Raw genomic sequence first — 14,593 nt, 5'->3', positions numbered from 1 at the left:
GTATCTTTGCTTGGATTGTGGCGGAGCCAGCACGCTGCCAGTGGGGGTCTACAGCGCTGAATCGGCTTCAATGCATGATCGAACGCATGGGTGGGAAAGGGGCCATGAGGATGAAGAAAGCCGGAAGAAGGCCGCCGCATGGATGTAGTATCGGGATGAAGTTCCCGCAACCTCGTCTTAGGCATGAAGTACTACGAGCACCCATCGCGATGTTACAACATGCTTTTGGCACTGTGGCCCGGAGCTCCCGCCAGGCAACCACGCTACTTGGCCTGGTCTAGTACATATCTCCGAAGGCCAGTGAAACCAGACTGGGGATGGTGGATGGTGGGTGAAGATCCGCATGCAGTCCACACCGTGACGCGATGCCTTGTTCAGTAAACTGACTCGTGACTCGAACGACAGCGAAGCAGGAAGTTATGGATCGATATGGGAATTCCGTGGATCTCCAGAATGTATTGTTTTCCCTGCTCTAGCGAATCAAGAATGCTGGCATTCTCTAGGAGGTGAAACCGGTCTGGTTGTGTATACACCGACACGTTGGGGTGGGTCTCACATGATTCGAGAGGGGAGGAGTAACAAGTGAGGAAAGGACGAGAAAACAAGGCAAAAGAGAAAAAACAAAGCAAAGTGGAAATTTGGATCAAATCAAGCTGAAAAGCGTGTCAATTTTTCCTCTTGACCGCTGGTTTCGTTCTTTCCATATGTCCCGTGTGTGACTCAGAAAGTTCTAATATTCTAGTGATTTCATGGACCTCTCTTTTAATGGTCTCCCTTCTCTTTCTCGTTCAGATTTCTTCATGCTTCTCCTTGCCCCTCAAAATCTCCTCCTTCCTTCCTAGACATACAAGTTTTCCTCTCAACTAGAGAGATATAGTACAAGACAGACCATCCAAACCACGATATTCATCCTACCCTTCAGACGATGTTGGCCGGGCTCGACATTGTGTGAAGGATGGGAAAGAACCCGTACCAAACAACAGCTAGCTGGAAGTAGTTCGTAGACCACAAAAACAGCAGCAGTAAACCAAATAAAGACATGACATGCCGGGAACAAAGCCCGTGAGGTATCTTGAACCAAACAACCTCCCAAGCTCGATAGCGTAAAAACCCACAGGGAAAAAAAAGGAAAAATGATACATGACAACAAGACATTTCCACCTCGTGTAACTCAGCTTTTGTCGAGGGACGTGGGGGAAGGAAACAAGGAGACACCGAAATGCTATAAAGTTGGAAAAAAACAAATCCTCCGTCTTGAACCCCCTTTTGCGCAGTCCACCAGATATTTCAAAAACAAATTCGGTTCCGTACGCCTTCTTCCCCTTTCCAGTAAACCTAGTCTTTTCGATCTTCCATCATGCTTTAAACAAGCAAAAGAGAAACAGAAACAGAAAGAGTACTCCCAATATGCATATGAAATCCCTCGCAGCTCGCGCTGCTTTCCAAAAGTTCTTCGCAGTGGAGGCCACATTGGCTCCATAAAACATTCAAATCGTTATGATGAAAAGATCGCAAGCTTAATGCAAGTTTGACCGAAATTCGAGGGCAGAAACAGACAGAGGGTATCGTGGCCTGTTTGTGTCAATTCGAAGGCCAGACAAAGAAGCAATATCGGAAAAACAAAAAACTCCGAGTGTGATGCCAAGATACGTGATAGAAGAGAGGTCTGGAGCCTCTTAGTCCTTCTCTCCGAAATTGATTTCGTGCTTTTCAGGCTTCGTAAGGTCCAATTCGTCCATCAAGGTGAGATTGTCAGGTCGGGTGGAGAGAGGGCTTTCGTCGACCGGCTCAACGGCGGCAGCATGCAGTAGTGGTTCGCAGGTGTTTTGTTCTTCTTCTTCCAGATTACGATCCAGCCGTCCATCGGTATCTTCCATCCAATAGCTTTCCAGAGCTCCAATGGCGCAGACAATGCCACCTGCCCACCAAGCAAGGCCGTTGTAACCGAGTTTCAGCCCAGCTGAATGTATCGATCCGGTTGCAATTGGTCCGAGAGCTCGGGCCAGGCATGCAGTGGAGGCAGCCACTCCGTTAATGGTGCCAAGAACGTTTTTGGAATGGGCGGCGTTGGCGAGAAGGATTGCATTCGACGGGAAGGCAATCACTTGAAAGGTGATCTTGATGACTAGGCAAGTGTAGATACCGGCCGTCTGGAACTTTTCGGGAAGTAGAACCAGATAAGGGACGAAAAAGTACAGTACAGGCCAGATGGTCATGACTGCTCGGAAAGCACGGAGAGTACCAATGCGACGAACAATCATTGGGAAGAGCCAGAGTTGAGCGAACATGGAGTAAGCCGCTTGGACAGCCATCATAAAGCCGATTGCTTTAGTGCTTTTGGCAAACCCGCCGGAGAATTTGAAGGGCAAAACAGCTTCAGAAGCTGGCACCCGCTCCTCGCTTAGGAAAGTTGGCATCAAGGCGTCGAAGGAAACACTGTGACTAGAGTAATTGTTAGTTATAGTTTTGGCCCGGGGAGATTGTTGCACCTACTAGGCCAGAATAGCATAACCTACTATGATCAGTATGACGTGTCTGTTGAAGGTCTTGGCCATTCCTCGGTTCTCCTTTTCTGCAAAACTCTCAATATCGGCATGCATTTCGACTGTGGTTGTAGAGCGGAGTCGGGGAGATCCTTCAGTGCTCCGGTAGCCTGGGGGTGGATCGTCCTCGGTCAGGCTGTCAGTCTCATCTCCAAAGGCAAGCTCATATTTGTCGATGTTGGTAGTCTTTCTGCCGGTGACCCTCTTGATCAATATCTTTCCTAGCTCCAACCCCCAGTCGCGGCGGTTCTTCTTCTCCAAATGGGTCTCTTCCAAAAATAGGACCCCATTGATGATTCCAAAGATTAGGATGATCACACAGACTAGATTTGGGAGCAGAAACGGGTAAGTGTCGAATAGACTTCCTCGAGGAAAAAGAGAAGGGTAAGATTCGCATGGTTGTGCCAAGGCTCCTCCCATGGCAGGTCCAATAATCGAGCCCAAGCCCCATACGAAAGGCATGATGGAGTATGCACGAGGCTGGTGCTCCTTTTTGGTGACCAGCTCAGCCACGGTGGTTTGCAGTACTCCAACGTTACCATTCAGCAGACCTCCTAGAGCTCTGGCAACGATAGCTCCAGTGAGACTTGTTGCAAACCCAAAACATATCATACTGAGTGCTGTGCCAACCAAGCCCATCACCAGGACCGGCTTTCGACCAAATCGATCACTGATACGGCCCCATATCATTCCAGTAGAAAACTCGGCAAAAGCGAAAGCTGTGATGAGCATTCCCGCATATATGGAAATCTGGGTTTCGTCTTGAGTAAGATTAAAGGATTCGATCATGCGATATGCGTAAGGGAAGATGGACATAAAGGCGATTGGCTCGCATATCCGACATAATGCTGCGTTGTGCGTTAGCCAGAATTATTCTCGCAAGAGCATTCCATTTCCGGACGGGCTGCGAGATGACGTACCCAGAACGAATAACTGTCTGCTCGGAAAATTATCCTGAGCGTCTCGAGGTCGAGCATTGCGAAAGAACATATTGTTGAAAGGGAGAGGCATGGTTGCCGTGAGGGAAGAGGGTGTGTCGTCGGTAGAGTGCAAAAGAGTAGGTGAACAAGAGAAGGCATCTGCCAGCACGGCTGCAGGATGGGTAACATATTAAGGGAGACGACCAGATTTCCAGGAGTCAGACCGACAGAGAGCGGGGCGACGTTCATTTTGGCGGAATGGTGCATCCGCCGCCCGCGTGGAAGAGGCGGTGGGCTGCTTGGGCAAGATGGGATATCACAGGACACGGCGCCCAGCAGTAAGAGCATGAAAGTCGATGGGTACCATGGTGTGCCAGTGGCCAAATAAAGCCACGGTTACACGGCGCGAGGGAGCGCGGAAGCGTTGATAGTCAGGTCAAGTCTCTGACATCCGCGTCCGGCTGTCCATAGAAGCGAACTGTGGGAAACTCCATCAACAGCGCTAGACTCAGGAGCCGGGTCTGCAGACGAGTTTAGAATTACCCGAGTTAAAAATGCCCGCGTCCTCCGTACCAGGTCCAAGACCGGGGGATGACGAGGAACGTTTACGACTAACTTCATTTTTGGGATTGAATGACCAAAATAGTGGATGCGTGAGCATGGTCAATACTTGAACAAGGGGCAAGGGACTGGTAGAGCATCTTAGGCACAACTACTGGCGTGGAGGACATGTCGTCCGTCCATAGGCGGCAAGAAAATGACCGGGTAGAATCAGTCAGACGGGGGGTTAATAATAATGCTCAGAAATGTCCCATGTCGAATCCGAACGGAAAATGAGGCACAGCTTCTGTTGCTGCCCCAAGTGGGTTTCAGGGCTGCCATGCGACAAGTGGCGATGTGGGGCGAAAGATGGGCACTGGCTTGGGGGTAGGCAGGGAACAGGATGAGGGAGGTAAAAGTGTCCATGAACAAAACTCTGCAAACTGAAGGTGATGGACACGGGATGGAAATTTTGGAAACGCTGGAGGCAAAGGTAAAAAGACCAAAACCAGGGCCAGGGTGATAAAGTAGCAAGTCCTCCACTGATGACTGGCGGCAAAGTTCGATAGGGCAATTCTGGGCATTGGGTCAATGGGTCTCGGATCCATGCGCAAGGGTAATAGTCAGGCTGATCAGGAGGGCTTCAGCCATTCGTGGAGCTGCTTTAAAGGGGAGTAGAGGCTACGGAACCACCACCGCGGTACCTTGGGCGCATCTTTCCAAGTTGGCTTGATTGTATTTCGCACAATCGATTTGGTTTGGTGGTGTGAAGCAACGGCAGTGTTCGCGATTCGTCCAGAGAACCAACGTGCCCCTGATCAAAGTAGTAGCGTAGCACTAGGAAGAAGACCCCGGCCTCCCGAACACCGGGGAGACTGCTTACCGAGAAGCAAGGTGGTTTTAGTCCTCGAGCCTGCTTAGCCACCTGTGCCCATGCGCGCATGGTGGGGCCGACAGAGAAGCTAGAGCCTTCCCAGAAGCTTTTACTTTTTCGATTCTAGCCTAGCCTGACGAGCGCGGTTGAGTGATGGTGGACGCAATAATAACTGGGCATTTGGGGGAAAAGAAAGTTGTCAGCTCGATTCCGGACCAGCCAGCAAAAACTGCCCGCAGTTTATACGCTATGCACATGGCCTCGTGACTAGGTGGAGAGCGTGGTGTTGGGCCTGACTGCGTCCCGTACATAGTACTTGACATCAATCTTCGTCATCGGTTCTGTCTGAGAACCAATCCGTTACTGTCAACGATGGGAAAGGCGAGGCGGTGAAAGTAGCGGTCATGCCCGACCGGGCGAGGGTGATAAAGCAGGAAAGGCAAGCCAGAGCCCGATGGTTTCTAGAGCCACTTGCCACCAAGATTTGGGCTTTGCCCTGTTGCAGAACACGCTACAACCGTTGACAGGTTGCACTGTGCATCGCACGGAGGACCAGACCAGGGAGTATTCTGATTTATGCCAAAGTGGGGCATCGATTAGAGTACGGATATATTGCCTTTTGGCACGACTCGGGTTGGCGCAGCCACAGAATTGATGAATAAATTGTAAGCGGGGAGCTAGCACTGGCAGTCTCCCAGAGGGTGAACGACTCCTAGAGACCCCTCCGTAGGGACGACTACTCTGTACGGTACTCATAGACGGTCCATGTGGGCCACTGACTGGTAAGGCAACGTACGAGGTACTTCGTCTGCGTCTTCGTGGCTTCACCATGGGACTTCTGTCAGACAAGTCACCACGTCGTTGCAGGGCAGAAGCCACAAAACGGATTTTAGGTTATGATGAGCGTCCAAAGAATCAATGACGAGCAACTAGGATACCGCGGGCAGGTAGGCGGGGAGAGCATATCCTCAGCACTGGCCATAATAATGGCATGTACGATTCCGGATAATCCATGTGGACTCAAGATTTGCAAGCTTCCAGCAACCACTTAAAAATCAAGAGCTCGGACAGCTAGCATTAAAAGCCTAAAGGCCATGAAGTCAGTAAGATGTTTGTTTACCGGGGAACTCTGGGAAGACAGGGGCCATAATCTTACTTCCGACCCGACTCGAGCCCACGGTCTAGACAGTATTTCCGCCAAAGTATCTACCTCGTCACCCGTACGAGGTACGGATGCATACCTCGATTTACCAAGGCACTGTGACCAAAAGTGCACCAGGAGAGTACGAAGTAGGTTCATAGCTCCGGAATCATAGATCAATCATCCTGAAAACTGCCCAGCAGTCGACTAAACAGTTCTCAAACTCGCTCACATTCATCCCCGAAAGAGACAAATATTTTAATCCATGAAGAGGAGGCTAGCGTGCCCCTGATTCATTTCCAGAAAATATCCGCAGCTTCGATTGTGTGGGAATGACTTCGCCACTGATGTAACAATCCTAGAGAGCTAGAAAGCACCCAAGGAATTCTGACCCTCAACTTTCCCGGGGATACGGTCCAGAGGAGCCACCCGGGGAAGGCATGTTAGAGCCTCGCGGTGCTTTCTAGTCTTTCCCTAGGCCTCATTCCGGAAGCTCCACGCCTGCCTCGGGTCCTGGTCAGAGTTTGGTGTGATAAAGTTGACCCTGGAAGTATCCTGGACCTTGAGCCGGGCACATACGAAGTACCCACAGCATTATCACCATCCGTCCGTGGAGGACTCATCTGAGGGGAAGTTTTGACTATTGGGGGCAGCCAGCGAAGCATCATCAAACCAGTCGTTTTTAATGGTTCAGTTATGAATGATATTGTTCATGTTTTGGCCCTGGTCTGTCAGCACCGTGAAATTCTGAATCCCATGTATCATTGATGTGCCAGACTTTGTTAGTCTCTGGACAAGTTCTTGTAGTAAGAGATTGCCGAGTACCTCTGTGCTGGTAGCTGCTAGGTACTTACTGTGCATTCCTAAATCTGGTGGGTTTTCATGTATCTCTTTGGCTTCTAGTCAAGGTCGCTACCTAGGGGAGGCAAGTAGGCGCTCATGGGTGTACTCAGTACCCATTACAGGCTTGCGCAAGCCCCCGAAATAGACACCTGCCTTGCACGTTCCGAAGATGCAATGCATGTATCCAGTACCCACCGTGCTGTTTGACAAGGAACTCCGCTGCGTAATCCGTACGGATGACGGAAAGTAGTAGCTTCACCGTTGTTTGCCCTAGCACCAGAATCACAGTGCTTGTCGCATCATCACCGCTCGGTTCGAGAATCGATCCACTCTTTATGGCAATTGATCTTCCATCACCTGCTCATGTGAGCCTCGCTTCGATGAACTCGGTACTCCGCAGGGAGTACTATCAAATTTTATCTTTATCTACCAGGTTTTGAGACTGTGACAGGAGTAGTCCTCCCCAATTATCAATCATTGACAGCTGTCGCACTGCCAAGTGGTATCACTAGTGTTCTATCGCGCACGTCCATCGCTAGCAGCACTGGCCAATCCTGTTGATCAATGTGCAACTGTCAGTACGGAGAATCTGTGAGCCGTTAGTCACCGAGATACAAAGTCCGGTAATCACTTGCATTGACGTGTGTCCAAGTCTCAGCAGAGCAGCCACATCAACCCAGGCAATGTCACCACTACCATCAGCGAGTGTGTAGTGTATCCGAGATATGGGTTTCGAAACGTTGCCTTATTCTTGCCTTAATGGCGTACTATGCAGCACCGTCATGCATGGCAATATGCACGTCTACCTGAAGCCTATGCCGACACCACCCTGCATCTGTAGGCGGGCTGACGCAGTATGTATTTCTGGGCCAATAACGAGTGTGTCACACGCGGTTCACTCTCCCTCATCTGCGTCTTGAAGCCTTATCGCAGAAATATTCCTCAAAAGCTTCCCAAGGAGGAAAGACAGGTTCAACTCGACCTTGTTCAATGCAAGGCGCCGACCTGCTGACTTGTTTGATGCAGAATCCGCACTACTTTGGGGGTTACCATTGAGAAGCAGACAAGTTGTTACACAGCATTGGCCTAACCTTGCCAAATTGTCCGCATAGTGCTCCGGTCCACTCAGCCAGTTCTGAGCGAAGCTCAAAGTGTCCTGTCCGTGTCCTAGCAGAGCGGCATTCTATCTGTCATTGATTCAGATCCGAACGAGCCATGCATCACTTTGCCGATGTTCACCCCACTACGATGACCTGTCAAGCTCGACCCCATTGCACGTCAAAATAAATGTCGAACTTGCTTGTCCATTCTCCATCTGTCATTGCCCAAACTCGATTTCCAAGCCACTATGTCAATGCAATCGGCGGTCAGATTGAGTTTTAGGCTGCGCCTGTCAGCAACTGGTTAATATTTCAGTTTCCAGTCTTGTGCATGTCATGACATCTTGTCTCAGAGCTCGTTGGTAGGGCTGTTGAGTGGCTCCTTCGTACTTCGGATGCGCTGGTGCCAGTCAAGAATATATGGAATCCATCGATGATGGAACTGATGGTACGTGTCACAGTCTCGGCCATTTTGTCACCAATGATGGTGATCACAACGCTCGCAGTCTTCATCTAGCCTCAGTCCTCTGCATGCCGCCTTCTAGTATGAACTTCTGAAGCGATTCGCACAATACCCAACCGCAGATATAGGTCTGTGCGGATACCGCATGACACCTGGTGCAGTGACTCACTGATAGCGGCTCAAATAGCCCTTCACACATTCGGATCTCATCCCTCCCTCGAACGGCAGCCTGGCGCAATTTGGCTGTATCTTAGTTTACACCGTGCTTGCAAGGTAGCCGTCTGGAAGTCATCCTGATTTGATGAACAAACACATGCCAGGCTTGGTTATGACACGCGTCAGGAATGTACTGGACTCCAAATATCAGATAGCCAGGCCGACCATTCGATCAGCTTGTGCCATGCCACTCGCAGCATGAGTGCACTGAGAGGGCCCGAAGCCCGAGGTAGGCTGTTTTGATTGTTCCGAATGCTATCCACTGAATGGTGAAAATGTAAATGCAACGAAGACCACTACCTGCGTTCGGTGAGATTTCCATTTGCGTGACATTTCCGACGAACCAGGCCTGTCAACTGCCGGATCTCGGTATCCAGCTGCAACGGAAATAAAATCCAGATCACCGTTGAGACCAGCAAACATCCCGTGTTTGTACTGCCGAGGCAAGCCATGCAATGCAATGCAAGATTAGCCTTTCTCTGGATTGAATCTGGCAATTTTCCATTCCTGCCACGTCTGGTCATGGTCAAGCATTTCAAAGTTGGGCAATATTTTGGATAACGATCTGACCAGAAAAAGAACTTCTCAAACCTCGACTGCTAGGCTCTCACTTGTGCCCAACAATAATAGTCTCAGCTGCAGTACGTACGATATGGGTCTTCTGAATCGAACACGAATGCCGCGCTCTCAGCTTGCATCCAGCTCAACAGCTGAACCCCTGGACAAATCGCCCCTCTTTGGTGGTCTGATAGTGGTAACAGCACGACTTGAGCTTGGCTTGGATCCCTGTGCTGGACCGTCAACGCATATGCACTCCGATCCTGTACTCCAGATCCGGGCACGAAAGGCAGAAAACGTTTCTGTCTGCCAAAAATGCACGTTTATGGTCAGACAACCACCGTAATGTGTGGCTGTAGTCTAGAACAAGTCTCTCACGAGTGGGTTACGTGTGACCCTAGCCGTCTGCGTACAGGAGAGTTTCTCTCTTCGCTGAAAACATGCGAGCGTGCCGTTTTTCGCGACACGGCGGGACCCAAGTCACATCGTCATCAATCTGGTATCCATACGAACTGCGGAGTGGTCGAAAGGTGATAACATGCCTCCGAAGAAACTATGCAGAACTAGTGATGTGATAGGAACAAAATTATACTGGGTCACGGCTGCAGGAACCCTGGTCAGAATCCCGACTGGCTCTGGGACTCCTTCGGATGTTCTTCCGATGAAACTAGGTCCTGAGCATTGGATGGGGGCTTCGGATTAAAGTCAGAAGTTACAAGGGACGACGAGTACCAACTAATACCCTATCGACACGGGGTGCAAGCGGCACATACAGTGCTCAGAACTTGCAAGCAAAGTCACCCACAAGTATCTGGAGAATTGGAATAGGTCCAATTCCTCCTTTTTGCTCTAGTCGAGCATCCAAGGGATTTTTATTTACACATTTTCCGAACAACTCTACTTATAAGTTACAACTGTTGTATCATAGCCTCTATAACTACGAGTCAACAATTCAGCTTTTCATCCCTGCTGCTGAGTCCTATTGCGCTCGAATCGTGTTTTCACCAATGCCACCCTCGATTCCTTCGTTCTTGCGGTCACATGACGAACGGCAGCCAGCAGGATGAATCGGTGTGGGGGACGGTTGCTCATCCTCCCAATCCTGATGCGTGCTGAGTTCGATCACATCCCAGTAGTCCCGAGGCCCAAGAAGTTTGGGGGCAAGCTGTGAAAAGAACTCTTTTATTGGCGTATTGCCACCTGATAAGGAAGACATCCCATGTGTCCATTTGCCGTCGCACTTACCCATCTTTCTTGCCCGCTGTATTCTTCCTTGCCCATAGGTGCAGTCAAGTGTGTGCATTTCTCACAGAGGTATTTGATAGTACGACGATTGAGTCGTGCCTGCCTGGCGATCTGTGTCGCGAGTGATTGCCTAGAGTTGCCCCTGGCCAACATAACTCTGGCTGATAGATATTTTTTGGACTTCGTAGGTAGCTCCTGCCTGGTAATAGAATTACACAGATCTCTCAGACCGATCTAGGTACATTCCAAAACTCGGACCAGAAGTTGAGACGACTCAAAAAGCACTCTGACTTACACCGAGATATCGAAATCATTGATGACCAGATCTCATCGAGCAATCTCTTTCCCCATTGGCTGACTCCCTATCTGCCTGCGATAACCTGCATCAACCGCCCCCTCACAGAGTCGCAGCCTCTCTACTTCCTACCCGGCTTCGCGAACTTCTCAAGCCGAATGGAAAAGACCAAGCCATGCTTGATTAAGGATTCCCACAGGCGCTGGCACTGAACTTTACCGAATGAGGCTCTCTTGTCTTGCTATTGTGCGATATGTGTATCCAGACTCTAGATACCCTCATGCCACCCCTGCGTATCAAGCCTTGAACTCCAGCTTAAAAGAGATGGTAATACTCGTACCACAGGTTTTCGAAACGAATCCATGACCTCTACCGCTGCCTCACCCCAGAGTGTGGGTATCAAGCGCGCATACCAACCCGAAGATAAATCCTCCCAATCCCATCAAGATCTTTATCCTCCCACCGCTTCCCCGCCTCATAGTGTAGCTTCGGCCACCTCCGCCTTTCGCAATGTCTCAGCTTGCAATCGCTGTCGCGTTCGAAAGAATCGGTGTGATCAACGATTACCTGCCTGCAGCACTTGCGAAAAGGCGAGTGTTCGATGCGTAGGATATGATCCTATCACCAAGCGAGAAATCCCCCGCAGCTATGTCTACTATCTCGAGACTCGATTAGCATACTTCGAGCAACTCCTCAAGGCCAACGATGTCTCGTTTGAGGCCGCTGATGTATACAGTGCCGAGTCCAAAGAGCTTGGTGATAATGCACAAACCCCCAATAGCACCCGGAATACCTGGCTGGGGCCGCAGTCCCCAAAGACCACTTCACCACATGCCACCAAGCACGAGGACTGGGAGAAGAAGCAAGATGACGCCGACAAGCTCAACAAGCTAGTGTCCAATATTGGCATGGTCTCGGTACAAGGTGCCTCTGATGCGCGATATCTGGGTTCCACCTCTGGTATTTCCTTTGCTCGGCTGGTCCTGGCTGCTGTCAAAAGCTCAGTCTCGACCAACAATTCTGAGCGTGCAGGCCCCAGGTCCAGTCGGCCTATGACAAATGTAGCTGCATCTGGTGGAAGTTCAATGAGAGATTCCTACTTTGGCTTGCAGACGAAACCTACCATCAAAGAAGCCCCTTTTCCTGATCGCCAGTTGGGTGCCAAATTGGTCAATCTGTACTTCGAACATGCAAATCCACAAATACCAGTTCTGCATCGAGGTGAGTTTCTGGATTTATTCGAACGAACTTACTCCACCGAACCATCGAGGAGAACGAGTCGGGAGCTCTACTTGCTCAACATCGTCTTTGCAATTGGTGCTGGCATCATTTGGGGCTCTTCTGATCCGCAGCCCAATTCGCATGGTCAAGGCGACTATGCATCAAAAAGACCTAGGCTGGCCAGTCAACAGGCTCAACCGGAGGAATACCATGCTTCCGCTATCGTACACCTGGGTCCTTTCCTAAGCTCAAATTCATCGCTTGAGGGCGCTGACCGACCCAACGGTGACCTGGAAGAGCTGCAAGCTGTCTTATTGCTTTGTGGCTTTGCCTTGCTAAGGCCGGTTGCTCCAGGACTCTGGTATATAGTTGGTGTGGCCATGCGCCTTGCTGTCGACCTGGGACTGCATTACGAGGATGGCTCGGGGATTGAAAATGTTCCCAATCCAAACGATATACTCAATAGCAGTGGAGACATGAAGCCACCCCAGTCTGTGAATGCCAAAGAAAAAGGTCGAAGGGAGTGGGTTAGAGATTTTCGCCGACGGCTTTGGTGGTGCACCTACACATTCGACCGCCTAGTTAGTACCTGTGTTGGGAGACCATTCGGAATAACAGACCAAGTGGTTACCACAGACTTTCCATCTCTACTCGATGACAAATATATTACGCGCGGGGGATTTCTTCAGCAACAGATGCCCGCCAACGAACCTACTTACAAGTGCGTCTCTCGGCACTATTTCCGACTTCGTCTCCTCCAGTCGGAAGTTCTGCAGGTACTCCAGTACCAACAAGCACAGCAAACTCATCATCAAGGGATGAAGAGGCGCAATCAGTTCATGCATACACAACTTCCCTCACCATTTCTGAGCAAATTCCACAACTCCTTCCGCCTGTGGCGGAAAGACATAGACCAGCGTCTCTGGGAATGGAAACAATCAGCCCCTGAGCCTCATGAGACTGGAGTCGGGTTTTCCGTCCAGTTCCTGGAGTTGAACTATTGGCAAGCGGTCATCATGCTTTATCGACAAAGTTTGAGCGTACCAGGACCTTTGGCCAGTGAACTAAGTCCGACTGAGGATGTTTCCAGCCCGTCAAGTGTGCGGACGGAAGAAAAGGAGGACGAAGACCTGGTTTTCCTCAAATGCGCTGAAGCAGGACAGAAAACATTGAAACTCTACCGACAACTTCATCGTTTACGGCTGGTAAATTACACATACCTCGCAACACATCATCTCTTTATGGCAGGCATCTCCTTTCTCTATGCAGTATGGCATTCTCCTGCAGTCAGGGCTGGCTTGGTAAGTGTTTCTGCTCTCATTTCAAGTAGCCTTGTACTTATGCCCCTAGACACTTGATGATTTCGACTTCACCGTTTTATCTGCAACTTCGGTTCTTGGAGACTTGATGGAGAAATGCCCGCCTGCGGAGGCATGTAGAGATGCATTTGAACGAATGAGCAAAGCTACGGTTCAGATGTGCATGTCAACCCCGGGATATGGATTCTCTGAACGTGAGGAGACACGAGTGCCATTATCACGGCAGTCAAGTTTGCAGAGCCCAGTTGTACCCATGAATATCGATTCGTACCCCCAATTGGCGCCCAGACCACCAATGAAGCGTCCACTACCAAAATTTGATATGGATCTTCGAGAATTGTTTCCAGATGACTTGGAATTAAATGTTCGGCCGTCTCAATCTTTCCCACAACCCTTTCAAGGACAGCCACGAATGCAGCCTCTTACCCAACAACAGTTGAATCAGAGACAAGCTCCATTCCAACCAATGGCACAACCACACCAGAATTCACCTCAGCAGCAGCAACGACTCCCGGCTTTATCGAGTATCAATTCACAGATTGATTCTGGTCTCGGTCTTGGTGGAGCCCAACAATCAGGAACAATTCCTCCAACACGCCATTTCGACCAGCAGCAACAACCTTTTTATATGCAAAATACTTATAATCCAGATTTCATGTCATCCCTTCCGGGAATGGACTTCTTGAACAATGCCATGGGAGCGGGGGCTGGCGAAAATAATGATGATTTCAACTTCGATACCAATGGCTTGGACCTTGGCTTTGGTATGGGATTGGATCTACAACATGATTGGTCGGATGGCCAGCAATATGACCTGTTTGATGGGTTCTTCTTTGGTAACAATGCCGTCATAAATGGAACAGGCAACGGTCTTGGTGGTGAGGGAAGTATCAAAGAGGAAGGTAGTGGGGAATGGACCGGGGAATGAAAAACCTGGAGCCTGTACAGATTGTCACGATCTAGTGAATGGAAGAAGAGTAGCGACTGGGATCACTTGATTGAATCGGTGCAGCTACATATATACCCACGGATAGATATCCAAAAGTTGGAATATGATGTGGATATGTGAACAATACTACTGTTCCATATAAGAAGTAGTCAGAGCGGATCCTCCATGTTCCATACCAGATTGTTTCACCCGGCCCTGTTATTATCTTGTGAGTTTAGCTATCTGATCGTAAATGTCTTCTTCTCTCTTCGGGCACGGAAGCAGCATCGACGGCCTAAATCCAGCCAGCCAGCCCATAGTCTAGCTAATCGAGGGAGACAATGGTGCACTTTTCTGTTTATAACATCAAGTCTGTTGAATCCAATT

The 14,593-nt window shown here is 49.8% G+C and overlaps 2 protein-coding genes across 2 annotated transcripts; one reads left to right on the top strand and one right to left on the bottom strand.

The window, feature by feature from the left end:
* Positions 1-1,676: 1,676 nt before the first annotated feature.
* On the bottom strand, positions 1,677-3,554 carry LTR84_002774 (uncharacterized protein; the record flags this gene model as incomplete). The annotated part of the gene is made up of 3 exons (XM_064846374.1): positions 1,677-2,442; positions 2,494-3,391; positions 3,464-3,554. The coding sequence occupies 3 exons, from the start codon at positions 3,552-3,554 to the stop codon at positions 1,677-1,679; spliced, it is 1,755 nt and encodes a 584-aa protein (XP_064705984.1).
* A 7,546-nt stretch (positions 3,555-11,100) lies between these two features.
* LTR84_002773 (uncharacterized protein) lies at positions 11,101-14,206 on the top strand (the record flags this gene model as incomplete). The annotated part of the gene is made up of 2 exons (XM_064846373.1): positions 11,101-13,260; positions 13,310-14,206. 2 exons carry the CDS (start codon positions 11,101-11,103, stop codon positions 14,204-14,206), a joined length of 3,057 nt encoding a protein of 1,018 aa, XP_064705983.1.
* Positions 14,207-14,593: the final 387 nt, after the last annotated feature.

This window comes from Exophiala bonariae (assembly GCF_035927105.1).
Source record: "Exophiala bonariae strain CCFEE 5792 chromosome Unknown scaffold_14, whole genome shotgun sequence".
NCBI classification, from domain to species: Eukaryota; Fungi; Ascomycota; class Eurotiomycetes; order Chaetothyriales; family Herpotrichiellaceae; genus Exophiala; species Exophiala bonariae.
This window is presented reverse-complemented; position numbering and strand designations above follow the sequence as displayed.